Here is a 21,791-nt window from a genome sequence, read left to right on the forward strand (position 1 = left end):
GGACCAGATAATATACCAACTTTAAGGCTACACTTTGATTTTTAAAAGACTGGATGTCTTAAGTCTGAACGCTTCACAAATATAAATCTTTCTTTTTTTAAAAGACTGGATGTCTTAAGTCTGAACACTTCACAAATATAAATCTTTCACAAATATAAGTAATAAGGTTCAATGCAACTCTGAGAACATACTTCACTTTTACTGAGAAGATGAAAAAGAATATCAGAAGCATAAAAACATGCCATTATAGCTTCTAGGTATAGTAGGAACCATTTTAGCAGTCATTATTTTGTAAATTATTTATCTTAAAACTTTCCAAAAAAAAAGGTTATTGCCTAGTAATTTTATACTATTCCTAATTATATTTCAAAATGTAAATGGAACCATCATCTTTGGCGACTTCCAAGTTAAATAACATGATAAAAACCAGAAAGCAATACTAATGCTTTCCTTTCAAGTAACCTTAATTGGCACATTAAAACTATAAATATTGTTTAAAGGTGGGTTAAAAGCCAGTTTTATCTGGTTTTTTTTTAAAAAAAAGTAAATAAACCAATCTTTCTCTATTTAAGGGGAGGGGTGAGGTGGGTTTGAAATAGTAGAAGGATCTAAATAAAAATATTAAGAATATTCATCGTTAATTTTATAATAACCTAGAATGGTGACAGATGGTAATTAGAATTATCACGGTGATCATCCTGTAATGTGTACAAATGGCAGATCACTATGTGGTGATCCTGAAACTAATATAACATTGTAAGTCAATTATACTTCAGTTAAAAAAAAAAATTCATCCTCTAATAATTTAGTGATTCTTATTTTCCTCTTTTTGCTTAATCTGTATTTATATCCATAAATATACATTACATTTTTATTCAATGATATTTTCAGAAAAAGTAAACCTATCTATATCTCTGTATGTTTTGTGTGTTTTGGTAATAAAAATAAGTTTCTGAAATAAAATTAATTGACTATATATATGAAGGTATCCAATTGCAGCTACTTGAAAGGCTTGCATTTAATTTAGGTATGTCAATTTTGAATAGCCGATTATAAGATACAGAAATTGTTGAGTTTTTCTTCTGTTAGGAAATACCCACCTAAATACCCAATGATACATGCCAAAGGTTTCCTAGTGCTTTTGCTTTTCAGTGGACTTCCAGATAGGTCCGCATGTCTGTCTGCATCTGAGGAGAAAGAGAAACACGGAGACAACCAATGAGGCTGATTTCTCTGCCTATGCTACATACACCGCAGAAATAAAATGTGCAAGTGGAAAACAGTGCAAAAAATCTGCCAGATTCCTCCATAATTTCCTTTGGGGCTTAAGAAAACCGTTTTCAGTTCTGGTTCAAATTACTGAATGGGATTTTACCTGGAGAATACTCACTTTAAAGTCCCTTATGAATGTAGCTAACACACATCTTACATGCACATGCTTTCTTTCTGTGCATGCTCATCTGTAAAATAGCCATGGCATTTCTACATTATAGTAGAAAAGCTTCCATAAAGTATGAGGTGTTATCAGTCCTAATGGAGGATAAATCTGGCATGGAAGACAAAAATGACAAAGGCAACACACTTGACCATCCCTGACCTAGATGGAGTGGGTCTCTATGGAGGAGTCTTCATCTATCGCGATTAAATTCTATTCCATTAGATTAGAGCTTCTCAAAAGTAAAAATGGGTCATTTGGTTTTATCACTAGTATTCTAGCCTTCATATCCTACTGTGATGTCATTAGTGCTGAGATTTAAAAGGTTCCCTGTATGCAGACAGGTATTTCATCCAATAATCAGAATAGTAAAGTACTGTGATGGATGTTAGTTCATAGAGGTCACATCACATTCCTCATACCCTACCATAAAACAGTTCAGAGAAAAATAAAGCACACAACACAAACACTCTCTGCGTTTTAATTTTTAAGCTCTCATTAGATGGAAGAGTAGATGTGAAACACGGCTGCCTCTCATACCAAAGAGTTAAGCAGTGGAGTCTGAAGCAACAAAAACAATGTGTATTGAAATGTTTTTTAAATTTGCAGATACTGTCATAAAGCTTAACAGAGTAGCTTTAGCAGATATGATTCTGCTATGTTTATGCCTTTTCCCACCTTCACATTTTTGACAAAACTGTCCTATAGATTTTCTGTGGCTGAGACCACATTTCTAGGCCTACATACAGGAAATTTTCTTTGACATCCACAGGGATTCTCTGCACTATTAGCGTTAAAATGTATAATTCAATCTGGAACTTCAAATGATTTTAAATTAAAAATTAACTTTTTCATTAGCTCTAGCCCTCTCAACAAGGAAACTCTTTTCCAATAACTATTAAACAGGAAAAGGTGGGAAAGCAGCATTTAAAAATATTGAAATAGACAAAGCACAAACTGCAGACAGCCTGGAATCTGAATATATATCCCAAGCACTGGCTAATTACTATGCAACCACTTGACAACTATAAATGGTCCAGTTTCTTTTCCTCCTACTCAGCTGATTTCCTTTGAGCAAAAAAAAATTACTAAGCTATGAAGCTTTTCACCTGTTATTGAATAATAGTGAAGATACAGTCAGAAATATAATAAGCGTATTTTGGAGGAGTAATCTAAACAAACATTAAAAAGCAGCCCAAACCCTGCAAGGATCAAACACCTGTCAAATCACTGTGTGCTAACAGTAATAATTCCTTCCTAATATTACTAATTCACCAAAAATTCAAGTTCTGCTTAGGAAGAGGACAAGAGAAGACATTTATTTTCTATTAATAAAATAAAGCTTGAATGAATCATCTTAGTATTTGCTCAATGTTTTGGACAAAAACCATTACTGTATTACTAGTAGTTAAGATTAACTTTGCTCTTTATTCCAGTCTAAAAGGCCCAAAGGAAAACTGCCAATGTGACTTCAAGTGATGAACTCCCACATGACTGTCACCTTGACAATAATCAACATACCCATCAAAGGAGTCACCAACACAATACCCATAGACATTTCACTTTATATTAATCTGCTTTTAATTTCTCACTAAATTAGTAGGATTAATTATGTAATGTTCCAAGTGAGAATTTACAGAGCACCTGAGTGGGAGATCAAAGCTTTTTAGAAGGATCCATATTTCATCAATCTTCATTATATTTTATAGGAAGTAGTTGGTGGCAAGAACTATCAGTCTCAACTGTGAATAAATTAGGATGAAAGGTGGGTGCTAAGACTACCGTATGACTGTTTAACATAAAAATTGCATCCATTCAGTGATTATACCGAATATAAATAGAAAAAAATAGTTTCTGTCTGGAAGAAATGATCATCAACATAGATGATCAGGTCCACATTTGAGTTGCTTAAAAAGAATCCTGGTCTGTACTCAAGACCAGGCCAGTGGTACCTTGCTCTCAAATTATTCACCTAACTATATTTAAAGAGATAATTAATTAGTACCCATTAAAAGCACACAGGTAAAGAAAGCAACCTGAGAAATGCCCGAAGAAACCAGAAGGAATCAAAATCTGGCCAGAGGGAGAGCATTTTCACCTCACTCAAATGGCTTGACTGAGCACGAGGCATATTTCCCTGGCCTCCTAGAGGATGAGCTATGCCTCCCTGAGGTAGACCTGGAAAAAGTTACCTTTGTTTTGCAACTCATGGCTATCTTTCTAAAATGTTTTGGAAATATTAGAAGGGAAAATAAAACAGAAAATTTGCAGAAAGTACATACTGAATTAAAATTCACAAAAATATCTCACATGGGTTCTTCAAAACTGCTATCAAAGTAAAACCATCCATAGAATTTTCTTACAGGAATTATAAAGGCATTTCTAAACAAGACATAAAACATTTTTAAAAAATGTTTTTAAAAAAATTTTTAAAAAAAGATAAATTCAGCTACTTAAAAAAATCTGCTTGGCAAATACATCAACAAAATCAAAGACAAAATGGGGGAAATATTTGCATTACAGATCAAGAGCTAACTTCCTTAAAATATAAAAAGTTCCCATGAGTCAGTAAGACTTTTCATAGAAAACAGGCCAGGGGCAAAAACAGTTGACAAAAAGGGAAATACAAATGGTTGTCAAATATATGCAAAATTTTCTACCTCATTCAAAATGAGAAATGCAAGCTAATATAACTTACATGTCACCTGTCAACTAGTTAAGGGTTTCAGAGATGGATAACACTGATGGCAAGGTTCTAGAGAAACAGGTACTCTCTAGACACTGGTGGGAGTGTAAATCATAGTTTTTCTGAGGGCAACTGGGCAGCAACTATCAAAATTCAGAATGGAAGTTGCTTGACACAGATGTTTTAGGGATTTAACCTGTAAGCAGCTACATGCACATTTCACACATCATTTTTTTTTTTTTTTGCGGTACGCGGGACTCTCACTCTTGTGGCCTCTCCTGTTGCAGATCACAGGCTCCGGACGCGCAGGCTCAGCGGCCATGGCTCACGGGCCTAGCCACTCCGCGGCATGTGATATCTTCCCAGACTGGGGCACGAACCGTTGTCCCCTGCGTCGGCAGGCGGACTCTCAACCACTGCGCCACCAGGGAAGCCCCGTACATCAGTCTTAAATGATATCTGTATATTTGTTGCAACACTACTTGCAACAGAAAGGGATTGGAAACAACCTAATTTTTTTTTAAGTAGGAGAAGTACTGGCTCAAGTACAAAATAGACTATTATGCAGCTGATAAAAAAAGGAGGTGGGACTTCCCTGGCAGTCCAGTGGTTAAGACTGCACTTCCAATGCAGGGAGCACAGGTTCAATCCCTGGTTGGGGAACTAAGATCCTGCATGCCACGTGGCCAAAAATAAATAAATACACTTTAAAGAAAAAAGAAAGAAAATCACCCCCCCACACACACAAAAAAGAGGATGTAGCTCTCAATGTACTGGTATGGCCTCCAAGATATATTAAGTAAAAAAGGCAAGGTGCAGAACAATGTAGACATTAACATCTGTACAAAAACAAAAAATACACCTACTTAGTTTCTTAGAGATACACAGGATGTCTCTGGATACTTCAGACACTGATGACAATGGTTACCTCTAAAAGAGGTAGGAACGGGAATGGCGTTAAGATCTGTAACTACTTTCGTACCTTTAAAAAAATTTTAAGTATCCAAAGACAAATTTTTATTAAAATAATAAACTACCAAAATAAACAAGCCAAAACTGTTCTCCTAATGTTAGAACTTAAAATTTCACAAAACTTTATACAATTATTAACAGTAACTTTCACTGAGAAACCTCTAGAAATCTCATAAAATATATAACAAGTTTCTTCTTCTGAATATGGGCCCTTGGGATAATACTTCTGAAGTTGATTTAGCATCTTCAAACAGAAAAAAAGGGCTCCACGTACCCCTTGAAAACATTCATACTGGGAAATGGTGCTGTCATTCAAGTCTCGTGTGTTATCAACCCAGAAAATACTTAATTATCCATGCAAGCTACAGATGGGGCAGGTAAGTCATTTGGATCCATTTCTCTGGGGACTTTTGCTTCATCTCTGAAAGGCTACTAATATACTACTTCTACTTAACCTTAGTCTCTGGATCCTGAGTCTCAAATAGAAGCCCTGTGCTCATCAGGTGTTGGGTGATTTTACAGATCTTTGACAAGTCAGTCATCCAGTAACTCAGTGGTAAAGTCTCATGATAGTAACAAAGGAGGAAAACCATCATCATTATATTATGGCTTTTTTTAATGAGGGGAGGGGTGTCAAGGGGAAGCAGGGGCAGGCTGTCTGAAACTTGATGCTGTTACAACCATGCAGTTGGTCTGCAAATCTTGTCAAGGACATCGTACTTTTCTTTATGCAACGTTTTGGGTTTTGGTCTAGCAATCCATTTTTATTAAGCACTACCTACATGGTAGAACTGACTCAGGCACTGTACTGATGTTAGCAATTTTTCGCATGGACTTACATATTTACATACAAAGGTATACCATTCAAATAAATAGGTATTTGGGATTTGGTTTTAACAGTCATTTTTTACATCTATATCTATAAAACACATGTTGGTCATAGTGTATAGTTAGTTCAAGTTTTAAAAAAAATTTTAATAGGAAATATATTCCCATGACTTTTTAATAGGAAATATATTCCTATGACTCAAAATCGAAAAGTTTAGAAGGATGAATAGTGGTAAGTCTCCTTCCCACCCTTTTCCCTCAGCCTCCCAGTTTCCCTTCCCAAAGGTATTACTTCTTACATTTTCCTGCGATGCTTTATGGACATGCAAAGATTCCCCTGCTCACTATACTGCATTCCTTAACACCAGTTTCTTAGTGAAAATAAAGGCCAGAGAGCACTGCTGTAACAAATTAAAAAAAAAAAAAAACTTCCTCTAAACAAGGATTAACTTGTAAGTCGAGATCTGAAAGTTATGACTGCTCTCCCCCATGTAACTGAGAATTTATCTCCTCAGTTCCCCACTTCTTCACTCTTCTGTAGTCTGATACCCCATCAACTCTGGCTGTGATACTGGCTGTGGTGTTGCTGCCAAGGCCAGGAGCCATGGAAGGGGTCAACTTCTATACTTCTTATAAGAGGAAGATTCCCAAGTTCACAGGCAAAACTAGTTTCCTTTTCCAATATTATAAAGAATTATTCTAAATGCACTAATTGGAGCTCTTGATCCATCAATATCTTTAGAATTACAAACTTTCACCTGATCTCAAAGTCATTCACCATCACGGAGGTTGTTAACTTTTTGGGGGAGGGACAGGGTCACCACTGCCTTTGAGAAACCAAGGAAAGCTTACCAAAAAAACCAAAAAAACAAATACAGCTTTAACCTCCCCCTGGACCATAAACATGGTTGCATACAGACATCGGGTTATTAACACCTAATCTTGCTAACAAGCCAAGATCAAGGAATCTGCTAAAGAGGTTGTGACAAGGTACAAATATAAGAAGGGAGAAGATAATGCAAGAAGCAATTAGATGCTAGGAAAAGAGTTCATTAGCTGCTTGCTGGGTGAGGGGACTGGGACTGAGTAGGTGGCTGCTGAAACTTTATAGTTTTAAATTTCGAGGTAAAATTATTCTGAGAATCTGATTCTATGTGTAACTTGACCAATGAAGCTAAATACAAAATAAAATATGCTCCTTGACTCTCATCACAACAAAGGAGTCTGTTCTTTTATTACCATTATTATTATAGATATATGTTTGTAGAAATAAAATACAGGTAATTTAATCTCGACTCTTTTATAGTAGCATGGCCTTTTAACTGAGAAAAATTAAAATAAGGTGACACAAAAACATACTTCATTGAAGAATCATCAAAATAAAGGCAATGTGCAAATTAACTGAGAAATTAACAGAAGCTTAATGAGAAACAGAAGCTTCCTCAGAAGCCAATTTAGTTGGTGATAGTTTCTTTTCCACTCATAGCAACAAAGATGATCCTGGAGCCTGGCCAATTTTAATGGAAGAATTTCATTCACTTTCTTTCTCATGTGTTTTTTATTTTTTATATTTAATAAATTATATATAAACGTATATGTTTTAAATCAGCTAAGCCGTATATTCATGGACATAAATATTTTCTAGTTCCTTAAAATGGTAAGAAAGTGATAACATAAATCCATGAACTCAGAAATGCTAGCACAAAACCTCAATATACATGCCTAAGTTCTCACATATACATGAGTTTCATGTAGCTAAGGTTCCCCTCCATGGGACGCAGAGATTACTTCCAATTTCTACTCACTTTACAAAGCACTTTTCTTCTTCTTATAAAGCTTTTACCTGTAAGTTTTAAAGCCTTTCAACTGTTCTGTTGAAAATTATCTTTAGGAACAAAAAACACTTTTCAATCATCACTCCTTTTACAGATACCCTCTTTAAATCAAAATGGAACATCTCATAATAAGAAATTTCTTATCTCATAGATAGAGTTATCTACTGAATGTCTTTAAGATTTCCTACCTGTTAAGCCAGACAGCAAGTTTTCTCATCCCATAGGGAAAAAAAGTTTCATGGCTCTAACATGCTAAACAGGAATGTAACTAAAAGTAGCAAGACTTGGAATCAGAGTTCACACACAAATTATGGACACATTTAGGGGTACATGGTAATAACAGAACAACCTGCAATTCATCGGTACATATGACCTTTGTTCTAACAACAACAAAAAAACATAAGCAAGACTGAATGTGTTGATAATGAGTAATAAAGTCATGTAAATGTTATGTAGTAATGTATATGGTATATGATTATGAAATGGAAACCAAACTGGACAAATAGAAAGAATGCTCAACCACAAATTCAGACACTAGCTTGTAAAAATTAAATGTGTTTTTCAGAAAATTCACCCAAAAAACTTTAAAATTCATTTATAATTTGCTAAATCTTCTAATTTGTTATGAAACACTGTGAATTTCCAGAATATTGTATGATAATTGTAAAAGGTTTGTGGGAAACTGAGAAGTTTACAACGACATACAATTTCTCATTAGTGTAAATTGGCAAATTTTATTCTACCTTATAGGTAAAAATCCCTCTTCGATAAGGGTTTTCAGGTAATTCCATCACAAAACCCCACTGGATAGGATCACCTCCCACCAATCTTTTGCTGAGCACTGCTTTCTCATAAAGACTGCAGAAGTTTCAATGTTTTCAGGTTGGCATTATACAAATGGCAGCAGACAAAACAATGTTAAAAAAAAATAAACCAAATAAAAGGCTGTACACAAGAACTTATGTTTATTGCAAACAAAAACAAAAAGAGAGAGAGAGGGAAAGAGAGGAAATGGTCAGAAGCACAACATATAAGGTTAAGAATTTAAAAGCATCTTACATTCTGCCCTAATGGCAGCATAATTAATAGGAACAAACGGCCGTCTTGCTGCCTGCCGCAGCCGGAGGGTATTTTTGCAGACCTGACGAGCAAATTTTGTGAAATATGTAGTGTGAAGGAAGAAAGCTTGACGGGTCTTCACTGCAGACTTTGGGCTCCCAGTGTTTCGGACCGGCATCCCCTGCATGGCCTGGCGAGACATGTGACTTCGAACTCGAGGGTCCTATAAAATCAGACACCAACAAACATGTAAAGAACAGAACTTGTCAAAATATAATACTCCTCCCGGAGATGGAAACAACCTAAGTGTCCATCATCCGATGAATGGATAAAGAAGATGTGGCACGTATATACAATGGAATATTACTCAGCCATAAAAAGAAACAAAACTTGTGATGAGGTGGATAGACCTAGAGTCTGTCATACAGAGTGAAGTAAGTCAGAAAGAGAAAGACAAATGCCGTATGCTAACACATATATATAGAATTTAAGAAAAAAAAATGTCATGAAGAACCTAGGGGTAAGACAGGAATAAAGACACAGACCTACTAGAGAATGGACTTGAGGATATGGGGAGGGGGAAGGGTGAGCTGTGACAAAGCGAGAGAGAGGCATGGACATATATACACTACCAAACGTAAGGTAGATAGCTAGTGGGAAGCAGCCGCATAGCACAGGGAGATCAGCTCGGTGCTTTGTGACCACCTAGAGGGGTGGGATAGGGAGGGTGGGAGGAAGGGAGACGCAAGAGGGAAGAGATATGGGAACATATGTATATGTATAACTGATTCACTTTGTTATAAAGCAGAAACTAACACATGATTGTAAAGCAATTATACTCCAATAAAGATGTAAAACAAAAAAAAGAATATATTTTTAGGGAAGCATAAAAAAAAAAACTCCTTGCATCCTGTTCGAAGAAAAGCGCAGTTTTTAAGTCCTTCACTGAAGAATCTATAACTTATTACGGGGGAGAGAATTTAAAAGTATGTACTTTGGAGTAGGAGGTGGGGAGTAGAGAAGGAAACTGGGTGGAAGTAAGGGTGTCTGTGATCCTATTTTTTCTCCTAAATTGACCTTAACAATCCAAAATCACATTCACAACAGTAAAAAATTGCCAGAGGAGAGACTATTTTTTAAAAAAAAAATATCGAAGGGGGTCCTTAAATCTTGCTAGCTCTCAAAAAGAACAACCTCCCTCTGGTAGACATAGGTGCTTGATACCTGCCATCTATGAGAATTTTACCAAAATCATATTTTAACTGTTGTTCACCTCAAGATTGAGCCCATGCCTTCTTGTCCCTCCTACGATAGCCCAGGGACAGAAAGAATGCTCAGTTTGTATTTATTACTTTATGCAATAAAACACATTTTCAACAGTACCGAAAGGTTGCAAACTGTTTCCAAAAAAGCCATTAAAACCAGTATTTAATTTGTAAGCTCTCTACTCATGCTAACACCTCCCACACACATTGTTCTTCTTTTGAGTAATCTCTCAAGACCGATACTTTGAATACCTGAAAAAATTGGATTTGTCCCTGCCCCTATCTCCATACCCACCCTCAACGTTTCAGTACTACATTTAGCTATAATAGCTTTGTTTGTTTTTAACTTATCCTATACTGTACTTCTGTTTCCAAGGAATGATCCAGGCGCTGAAAAACACTACATTTCTCAACACTAAAAAGACCATTGCTTGTGTACCTCTGTAGCTGGGCTGGGAGGTAACTTCTCCTCTTCCGACTGGGTGGGCATTTTTAGGCCTCCGTATTTTTTCCAATAGAGCCAACAGGTTGCACATAACCTACACTGCATATTAGGTGGGCCCCAAGAATACCACTGATGAGACTGTGTAGCTAAAGACGGAGGAAAAATAAGAAAAAACAAAGAATGCGACATAACTTGTAATATCAATACACATATGGTCAAATATTTAAAAAATATTCCAAAGCCATCTTTAGTTTACAATGTTATTTTTCTTCTTCCAGTTTACCCGACAAACAGGTAAGTCTAATACATGTATGTATTTTTCAAGTGAGAATTCATTAAACCATTTATTTCTATAGATATCAAGTGCCTGTGGCCCTTACTAAGAGGGGCCATTAGGTGAAGAGCCCTATATTATACATTGTGCTGCTGAAGGAGTTTTTGTTGGTTCATTAAAAACATTTTGTACAATATTAAATATTAAAAATATTGTGTAAATTTCTGGAAATAAGTTATCAGAAAGGTATTATTAAACTAAATCCAGGTTTTCAAACCTGTGGTTCAGAAACTACCTCAGGGTTTAAAGTGCTTAGAGGGACCCCTCAGATAAAGGTAGAAAGAAGTCTGACAGAAACAGGTATCTGTTTTCCATTCCTTTATTTTAATCAACAGAAAATAATTATTTTACTCTTTCTCTCTTTAAAAACAGAATCCTTTTCCAGACTGTAAGTCCCTGTCAACTGAGCATGCGTAGCCAAGAGCACGGCATGCTTAAGACCTGAGAGCTCGACTGATTCATTCCTGAGCTAAACACTACACACCTGTGTTGTTTTGCTCTGAAGTTTAAAATACTGCCATATAACATTTAAAGTATTCCCACAATGGATCTGAAGTTTAAGACAGAAAACACTGATGATGAACACTAAGTTAGTAAGGTACATAAAATTATGATTCTGTAAGTTTGCCTAGGAATATCCTTCCCTTGATCTGTAAGTTACCCTTATCAGGTCAAAACGTTCAAACAGCACATCAGGGTGTCAACTAACACTTCATAAACCAATGTCAAAAAGAGAAGATACAGTGATCATTACAGTCAAACTCTCTCTTAGTTTATTGAAAATGATACTGTGAACCCATCATGTATTATTTTGGGAGGACTCCTTGCAAATAGCAGCCTAAAAACCTTTCCTCTTGTAATTTAAAAACAAATAGTAAAATAAGTTGATTTTCTTTAAAACACAAATTTTAAGAATCCTAAACATTGGGCATGGGCCTATTTTGGATTCTGAACATAAAATTTCACTCATATTTAAATATTTATTTTCACCCAAATTAATCATGACATGTCATTTTAGTATGTCAACAAATGCCTTTCTCTTTATATAATTAACTCAAATTCAATGAAAGTGACAAATAGAAAACACCAAATTCTATCTTTCTATAAAGATAAAACTTATATGTATATTATAGTAAGATACATTTTATAATAGATTATTTAATATATGGACCTAAAATTAAAATTGCTTATTTGTCACACACACATAAAAATGGTGAAATAATTATTTAAAGGGATATGTGAGACTACATATAACATGAAAGGGGTTTGTAAGGCAAAAATAAGACACATTAAGCCACTACCACTTGTCTGCAGGATTCTTCTTATTTTCATTTAAATATAAATGAAGTTCAAAATCTAATTGCCAACTCAAAAACAGTTACGCAATCCATGTAAAATTTTGACCAAAAGAATCTAATTTTCAGGCTTCCCTGGCGGCACAGTGGTTAAGAATCCACCTGCCAATGCAGGGGACACGGATTCGAGCCCTGGTCCGGGAAGATCCCACATGCCGCAGAGCAACTAAGCCCCATGCGCCACAACTACTGAGCTTATTAGCACACAGCTTAGCACACACTGCTCAACAAACCCAGGACACCACAGAAGCAAATCAAAGGAAACCCAATACCTAAACTCAGTGTCCAGGTGGAAGGTAAGGATGGGCACCTGTCCACTCTGAGGCTACATTATTCTGCCCTCTGCGCAGTGCTGACCTCTCGCACCTCCTGCCCGGCAATGCCAGCACAATTCCCTGCCCTTCACCCACAACAGGCATCAGAGGAGCTGGGGAAGCCCTACTGGAGAAAACTTACCATAGCAGCTCTCACAGGCTCGCCCTAGGAGAGGGTTCTGCGGCTGGAATGCGGATCCCACGGCTCCATTCACAGCACCAGGTTTGCCATTGCTGGTGGATATTTGGTTGGGATTTGGTTTGCTGCTTTCAATGAAATATAAAGTGAAGTGATAAAAATGACTTGCATAACAAGGTAAAAGGCTCTACATTTCGTTATTGATTTACCTTAACTACACATAAATAAACATTTGAATGTTTGGTGAAGAATAAATAAACTGGTAAAAGTAAGGTGTTAAAATGAACCCAAACCACTTATCTTTACAAACCAACATCATGTAAAAACTAATCTCTTGGGCTTCCCTGGTGGCGCAGTGTTTGAGAGTCCGCCTGCTGATGCAGGGGACACGGGTTCGTGCCCGGGTTTCGGGAAGATCCCACATGCCGCGGAGCGGCTGGGCCTGTGAGCCATGGCCGCTGAGCCTGCGCGTCTGGAGCCTGTGCTCCGCAACGGGAGAGGCCACAACAGTGAGAGGCCCGCGTACCGGAAAAAAAAAAAAAAAACAATCTCTTAAGCCTGACACTCACAAAATAAATACACCGTATCTCTTCTCCACCCAAACACAATTTCCTTAGGACACCCTCTGATAAATTTGAAAGATACAACTTATTAAACTTTATCACCTATCATAAATTCTCCTGAGAATATAATTTTTGGATTAAATAATTGAGCCAAGGGTAGTGTGCTGTGTTTAGAGAAAACCACTGTCCCATTCCTGCTGCTGGTGTGATAGCTGCTGACTCCACGCATTGGCTCTCAAGGGAACTGCACGAAAGCCACATGCCCAACAGAGACACTGTGGATATCAGCAAGGCATATTTCGAGAGGTAAAAGTTAGCATTTCAGGAGATTGTGACCACCCGTGATTTCTATCATGTTTGAATATTTATTACGAAGATTAAGTAGCACTTGAAATTAGAAAAACCAATAAATGTATTTGAGGCATTTCTTTTTAAGAGGAAAAAGTTATATCTATCAGATTTCCAGAGGCTGTAATTCCTCACAAACATGTAACCCAGATTGTCTTGGTATTTACTGAGCAAACATGGCTCACTTTTTCCCATCTGGGGTAGCCTAACTCCCCTGCTTATCAGCGATGCCTAAGAATACTGTACAGGTGTACATAGTGTGTCCTCAATACACTCATAATTCATTTAACATATATTTATTCAGTGCCCAGTAAACAAAAGTGCCAACATCAAGGAGCTTGCATTCCAGAGGAGCTTTCATGTCTATTTGCCGGGCAAAAAATAAGCAAAGTAAATTAGCAAATTATTTGTTAGTAATGAATACTGAATGACTAAATGCAGACCATACTCTGTCTTCCTGTGGCTTGTGAAGTAATGAGAGTTCACAACTCTTAAGACACCTGGAGTTTCAGCACAGAGTAGGCTTGTGAGTTCCCTTTTTGCTGTTTCTCATTCCCACACTTACATTTACCAGTGAAAGCCTAATATGTAAACTTGGCCTGATGACAAATTAAGATTTCTTTCTGGGCTTCCCTGGTGGTGCAGTGGTTAAGAATCCACCTGCCAATGCAGGGGACACGGGTTTGATCCCTGGTCCGGGAAGATTCCACATGCCGCGGAGCAGCTAAGCCCGTGAGCCACAACTACTGAGCCTGCGCTCTAGAGCTTGCGAGCCACAACTATTGAGCCTGCGTGCCACAACTACTGAGCCCGCGTGCCACAACTACTGAAGCCCACACGCCTAGAGCCCGTGCTTCGCAACAAGAGAAGCCAACGCAATGAGAAGCCCGTGCACCACAACGAAGATTAGCCCCCACTTGCCGCAACTAGAGAAAGCCCGTGTGCAGCAACAAAGACCCAACACAGCCAAAAATGATAAAAATAAATAAATTTTTTTTAAAAATAAGATTTCTTTCTGGCACTGTTACTATAATTCTTAGTTGATGCCCCATCACCACCCCAGAAGAAATCATTTAACCTCTGTGTGCACTGAGGGCCCTATTCTATAAACAGGGCTATTATTTACACTTCAAATCTGTTCCAGCAATGTATTTTGAAGACAAATTGGTTTCAAAGACACATTTTAAACCAGACAGAACGTATTTCTCCTCTTACAGTTTTCAGTTGGAAAAGTACAAAATTAAAAGTGGTGATTCAGAATGACTAAGATTTCCAAGGGTATGTAAAAATATTTCTGATTTTTAAAATCTACTATACATAGAAAGAAGTGGTAGCCCCTTGAAGTCAAATGGCTGATAATGTCAGAAGGCTTTCTCCAAATAGGAACATTTCTGACATTTTACACAGGGCAAAATATATGTGTTAAGAGACCTAATACAAATTTACAGTTGAGCGGCCTGAAAAAAGAATGAGAGTAAACACAACTTTAGTTGTTCAACTGAATCTAGAATGTTATTTGACTGAATAAACCACTGACCTTAATTCTAATAATCACAAAAGGAAAATGAGTGTGCAAAGATGGAATATAGACAGGTGAACCAATTAAAACATGTTTTGCAAAACCAAGTACCTACAGGTTACTTCTCGGGGGACAAATGGTTAATGTCAATGTGACCATTTGAATAAAGACAAACATTTTTTTTTTAAGTTTTTAAAGCTGCATTATATGAAACTGCCCTTCCTTTATCTAATGCCCAAACCTTTCCTCCCCTCATCTATGCTCCAGATTGCAGCCCTCCTGCCCTCTTGAGAACTTTGTACACTTGATTCTCTTTCCTGGACCCTCCTCATTACCATGGAAACAGATTTCTCCATTTCTCCATATTTAAAAAACTCCCCCATTACTCTATCCAAACTCACCCCTCAATGCCAAGAACTCTCTCGACTGCCTTTTCCAGCCAGTTTTCCTGAGAGCTGCTAATCTTCACTGTCTGCAGCCCTTAGCACTCTATTAAAGATTACCATCGACCTCCGTGTTGCTAAATTCCCTGGCTATTTTTCATTAGCATTTGACACCGTTAACCTCTTTCCCTCCTTGAAAGACACTCCTCTCTCAGGTTGTGTGATAACGCACTCACCTGGCTATCCTTTTTCAGCTATCATACTCTATCTGATATATTGAACAGATTTCCTCAAGTTTGGTCCAAGGCTCTTTTTTCTTATTACTCTAAGAAATCTCATGCACAGTTTCAAGCACAATATTATCTGCTGATGAAGCTCAAATACGGACCTCTAGCCCAGAACTGTCTCCTGAGTTTAAGACCAATATATCTGACAGCATATTCAACACCTCTTTTTGGAGAAAACAAACTCAAAATGACCCAACCTGGTTCTCTGCCGCAGCTTCTCATCATGGTGAACAGCACAGCAATCCACCTAGTTAATTGAGCTAGCCAGAAACCTGGGACTCAGCTTGACATCTCCCCTCTATCTCTCCATACAAGTGAATCACCTCTAAAGCATACCATTTCCAGGCCACAGCTCCAGGTCAAGCCACTATCATCTTTCTTCTCCAAGAACTTTCATAATTGGTGTTCTTACATCCACTCCCGTTTCCCCATACCATTTTCCAAAATGTAGCCGGTAATCTTAAAGTACGTAGAAATTTAATCATGATACTTACTTGTTTACAATCCAATTCCACTGTTTATCAGATGGCTAACTCCTGGCCCTTGCCTACCGTATTGGCCTCCCATGGCTCACCACTCTCTTCATACCAGCCACACTACCTTTCTCTCACCTCCGTAACTCTGTTCTGCCCCTTCCCATCTCACAATCCCATTGGCCTGGAAAGCCTCCACCACCTGAATGATCCCTCCTCTACAGTTCACTCAAACTCACCTCCACAAGGAATCTTTCCTGACAGCATCACCTGAGTGTGGTCCCCAGAACAAACTGTCACACCATCTCTTCTTCATCATCAGAGTACTCAACACACTGGGTGACTAGCTGTTGGGCATCTGTCTCCCCCACAATAGAATGTAGGCTCCAGAAGACAACGTGTCTTCTTAACTGATCTACCTCTAGTAGTGAACAGAGTGCTTTACATGTATATAGGAGACTGCCAGTCTCAAAAAGAATGACAGTATAAAATAATTCTTGGGGATTCTCTGGTGGTCCAGTGGTTAGGACTTTGTGCTTTCACAGCCATGGACCTGGATTTGATCCCTGGTCGGGGAACTAAGATCCCACAAGCCATGTAGCACAGCATCCCCTCCCCCAAAGAACTTAATCTATTATTTGTTTTAAAATAATATTTCAGAGTTAATTGGGAAATTCTTCAAAGAACTCAGATTCTTATCCACCTCAACAGTACAGATTCATAACAGAATTTATTATGAATAATAAATTCATAATAAATAGAATTCATATATTCTATTTATATACATGATTTATATAACATTTTTTAAAAGTATGATTAGAAACTCTGTCTTGATCTTCAAAAGTCATTCACTTGGATCAGGGATTGGCAGAGTAAATGTTTTAAGCTTTGTGGGTATTATAATTTCTGTCGCAACCATTGAGCGCTGTCATTGTAGCACAAAAGCAGACAGAGACAATACATAAATGAATGAACATGGCTGTATTCCATAACACTTTATTTACAAAAACTGGTGGCAGGTCAGATTTGACCCACATACTGGTCTTTGACTTAGTCTTTGACTTAGATCAAGGCTTAGATCAAGACTCCAAAGTCAATGCAAAACAGAATAGCAACAATTATCTGGGTTATTTGCTGAAAACTGGCTTAATGTACTTTTCCTTTGATGTGACAGCACTGCAAAGTATAAGAAAGCTGGTATGCTTGTTTTTGAAAATCTAAGACACATGAATCACAGCAGTGTTTTCTTTGGGGAGTTGTTCTTTTATAGATTAGTCAAATAAAACATATAATTTTCTAAAATATTAGAAACCACTCTGCAGGAAGGACGTTACAGCTCTGAATAAAAATTATGGACCCTGTAAATTACATGTTATCTATCTTGAGATAAAAGATTCATAAGAAATATAACAATTCAGTGTCTATGAGGCCTCCTGTATATAAAAATATATCAAAATTCAGTAAACAAAAGGGGAGGTATAAAACAACTGTACTGAGCTCAAAGAGTGAAAAAGCTCCAATCAGTACACAGAACGCTGTAGTAAATTTCATTTTAATCCCCAAAGAACGTAGGATAGCACTATATACATGGTGCTCAATAAATTTTCCTGAACAAATGAACTGTCAAACTCGTGACCTCAAAAAAAGATAATTCATTTAAAATGTAGCAAATGAAAAGAAAATTGGCATTCATTTTGATATGACAATGATTTCTAAACCAAAAGGACAATAATGATAGAATGCTAGGCATCTGAAACCTATTCATTATTTATCCAATGATTTACAAAGTTTGGTTCTAATTACGTCCCCTAACCCTTTCCCCAAGCAAACAATGTAAAATTCTCAACCAAATAAACGACATACCTCAAAAGGGCAACACACATTACCCAAACAAAATACATTAAACAATACAGAAGTTTCAAAAGTTGCTAGCTTTCTGAAACACATTTGCTTCAAATAATATTTTCATAGGTTAGTTTTCTAACACTTTCCCTGAAGCTTTTTATTAATTTAAATTTTTTTTTTTTTTTTTTTTTGCCACGCTGTGTAGCATGTGGGATCTTAATTCCCGACTAGGGATCGAACATGCACCCCCGTGCAGTGGAGTGTTAACCACTGGACCACCAGGGAAATCCTCCCTGAAGCTTTGATGGCATGTTTCCTCTGGTCCTTTTGTTAGCTGACTTGGGGTTTCCCCCACCAGCCATTTTTCTTTCTAAAAAAGGTCATTTAAGTGGCACTAAAATGGAAAGCAAACAGTGCTTTGTAGTGGAAGAAAATAAGATACGTAAAGAAATTCAAATTTGGCTGAAAATGTTAATATTTTGTTTTGAAGAGAATTAGTACCATGGCAAATATTTTAATAGATTTCCATTACTTACTAAGTTGGGATATACACTTGTTTCAGCTTACTCTCAGCTTCTGCTGCTTTTAGACGTTTCTAATTCAAAAGATAGATAAAATATTTTACACATGATGTCGAATAATTATTACCACTTCATCTGCCTTAAAAAATTCACAAGAAAATAAAACATTAAAGTATACTTCAAAAATTGCCTTTTTAAGATGAGCTTTTCTTTCATGCACGTAAACTGCAATGGTTTGTAAGGAAAAAATCACTAGATTCTGAGGTACAGAACTACAAGTATTAAAAACATTTTAGGCACAACTTTTAAAAGTAAAGCAATGAACAACTGTTTCCTATTCCTCCATGAGTAGATAAACAGGACTTATAAGTAACCATTTTTACTTTTCACAGTTTCTATTTATTTCTTTTTTGCCTTTCTCAGAGGGAAAAAAAAATACATAACCTTTGCTTTTAGAAAATTATTCAGAGATGATTAGTTTCCAAAGTCCATGAAAGAGAAGGAGACAGTAACTAATCTAAGTCCAATTAAATAAGCATGTACCCTCAAGTGTTGGGAGACATGCAGTAAACTTTAAAGCTTGGCTGAACTCATGTCGGATTTTTAGGAACCAATTAGGAGCCAAATGCAGGGAAAGGAATGGGGAAAAGATTATAAAATCACATCCAGAGAGTGATCAACACAATAATAAATGCAAATAGGGAAGGAAAATAATGTATGGTAGATACTCAAAATGAAGACAAATCAGAATATAAGACAACCCTCCATTTGCTCAATGAGAAGAAAACAAAAACATTTAAGGAGACAACTTAAAACTTTTAAAGAAGGAGTCCAGATTTTGGGAAATAATTTTTATCCAAATACTTTCAACCATCCTTGATGCCATCATCACCACCATCTATCTTTAGGGACTCTTTTCACTTTGAATAACACAGGTTTTCCAGAGCACATGGTCTTCATGCTACCTAAGTTGTTTGAAGTAAGTATTTGGGGTGGTGGTGGGGGAACAACTTTATTAGGAAAGCCAACAGGCGAGAAGATGGCAGACTAATGTCCTAAAGAACCATCTTGCCTGGATTTGGATGCTAGTTTGAAATGAGCACTTTCTGAATTATATATGATGTGATGCTGGGAACTTTTCAACAAGCCATGGGTATTTATTCACTATTCACAACCTCAACAACTCACTATGGTAATTTTTAAAGTGATCTTTAAATTGTATTTTTACAGCATCTAACACTTGCCACTGGGTGATCATATACTTAGGAAAAATAATGTCTGTGTTAAATATACTTGCCCCTTTACCAGTTCTGACATGTTAACTAGAAGAATATAATATACTGACTGAGGTCACTTGAGGAAAATGTACCTTTCCCCCAAAAGTAGTATTACTCAAAACAGGTAACGGATTACCTCAATTTGGGACATTTGGGGAGAATTTACAAAATAAGTGATTCCCTGCTTTTAGAGATAATTTTGGGAAAAAAAGTTGCGTGCTTTTGTACGAAGTATCAAACTAGTAAAGACTAACTACTACAGTTAAGGTCAAAGACCTTTGCGGGGTATACCCTATACTGTGGGGTATAACCACAAAAATGTCTAGGAGGGTTCAGAAGATCTTTTACATAGTTTAAGTCATTCCTGTCAACTATACTCACAAAGAGATGAAGCACCAGGCACCTACAAGGAAAGTAATACCTCTCTATTGGTATCTTTCCCTGTTGTCTGTCCAAAATATTTATCATAATGGAATCTGAAGTAAAGAAAATATCGAGACTAAAATCTTAAAATAATATGTTAAAGATATGAAATCATGTACTTTAAAATGGTCTAGAAAAGATAAAGCAAACAAAACATTTAAAACTAAGCATATTGCTAAGAAATATTAATGTATAAATAGAAAGTTCATTTTAATGCAATTGTATTGGTAGCAATATGAAAAAATTACCTGCTGCACGTATCTGTCAGTAGTTTTCCACATGTAATAATATTCAATGATGCTAGTCAATGATTTCCAAGGGAGCTGAAAAAAAATTTAACATGATAATGAAAACAAGCTACCGTAGAAACTCTTTTCCTTTAAAACCACTTCTTAAAAATAAGGAGGTAATAATCCACGTGGAAGATGCATTCTAGAAGAAATGTTTGAAAAACTGAAATTAATTCTGAGCAAAAGGGTCCCCAAACAAGTTCTATTCAGCTAGAGATGCACATTCCATTTCTCAACTTCCATTCTGTTAAAAATTATAAACCTTACAACTGAAAATATTTCATGACTTACTCAGTTTTTCTCAGGCTATAGGTGGGGTGGAAGTACAATTTTTAGAAATGATATTTTAAAGAATCTGGACTGAGTTCTTCAACTTCCAAAGATGCCACCTACAACTGGGGGTCATTGGTCTCTGGTATAATATTTCTCATCCTTTCCAAAACTGCTCTATTCTGATCTATTTTGTTGTAAATAAAATGAAAACCTAAATCTCTGAAAAAGAACATAGCCAAGTGTGGCACATATTAGAAAAATAGGAAGCTTGTCTGCTATGTTCCATAATTATTCAAAATGGCCAAATGAGCCTTTACTTATGAGACCCACGATGAAAGAATATATTTAATATGTCCCTCTGTAAAGGGAGATCTGTTAGTCTTCCAAGATGCAAATCAGGGCAGATCAAACAAAATGACTGATAACATTCGAGTTTTAGCTGTCGTGGCAGATTTTACTGATAGATGACTCAGCACCCTCTGACTCCCAGCTTGCCCTAATGCACCACTGGGTTTAGAGTTAAAATAGTTCTTCCCAGACCCCAGTGCAGCTAGGGGTCTGTTTATGACCCACATGTACAACAACCATGCAATTCCTGTCATCTTCACGTTTAACTCACCTGTTTGGTCTGAAGAGAAAAATAAATGGAGTTTAGAAAAAGGACGTTATTTTAAAACTTAACTGGGTGGCAACTTCAACAAATGTGGTCTCCTTACAGGAACAGATCGGCACAGCTGGCATTTGGATTGCAGTTAAAGCAAACATAATTTTCTCCCATTTAACAAGCAATCTAATGGAGCTGAAAGTGTCTGAGGGATGGCGTTAAGGAGCCAACTACAGCAACACCTCACAGGACAGCTGAGGCATAGTCTCCCAGGGTTTTAAGCAAGCCAAAACCTCTTATCCCCTTAATTCTTCTTCT

General features: G+C 36.8%; 1 protein-coding gene across 9 annotated transcripts in view; it reads right to left on the reverse strand.

The window, feature by feature from the left end:
- Window positions 1-21,791, reverse strand: part of MTA3 (metastasis associated 1 family member 3) — a 168,212-nt gene that overhangs the window by 30,995 nt on the left and 115,426 nt on the right. For 7 of the 9 annotated variants that reach the window (XR_007470869.1, XR_004480725.2, XM_049695988.1 and 4 more), the window contains exons 10-15: window positions 20,555-20,629; window positions 18,622-18,680; window positions 12,671-12,795; window positions 10,520-10,671; window positions 8,816-9,038; window positions 1,101-1,187 (exon numbers count right to left, since the gene is read on the reverse strand). Coding sequence is in view for 7 of the 9 variants with exons in the window: in XM_049695988.1 (XP_049551945.1) it covers window positions 1,101-1,187; window positions 8,816-9,038; window positions 10,520-10,671; window positions 12,671-12,795; window positions 18,622-18,680; window positions 20,555-20,629 (721 nt within the window). In the remaining 2 variants the exon portion in view is untranslated. Of the gene's footprint in view, window positions 1-1,100; window positions 1,188-8,699; window positions 9,039-10,519; window positions 10,672-12,670; window positions 12,796-18,621; window positions 18,681-20,554; window positions 20,630-21,791 lie in introns of those variants that run through there. The other 2 variants (XM_049695989.1, XM_004265015.4) reach the window with 2 other exon arrangements.

The sequence above is a fragment of the Orcinus orca genome, chromosome 13 (assembly GCF_937001465.1).
Source record: "Orcinus orca chromosome 13, mOrcOrc1.1, whole genome shotgun sequence".
Lineage (NCBI taxonomy): Eukaryota > Metazoa > Chordata > Mammalia > Artiodactyla > Delphinidae > Orcinus > Orcinus orca.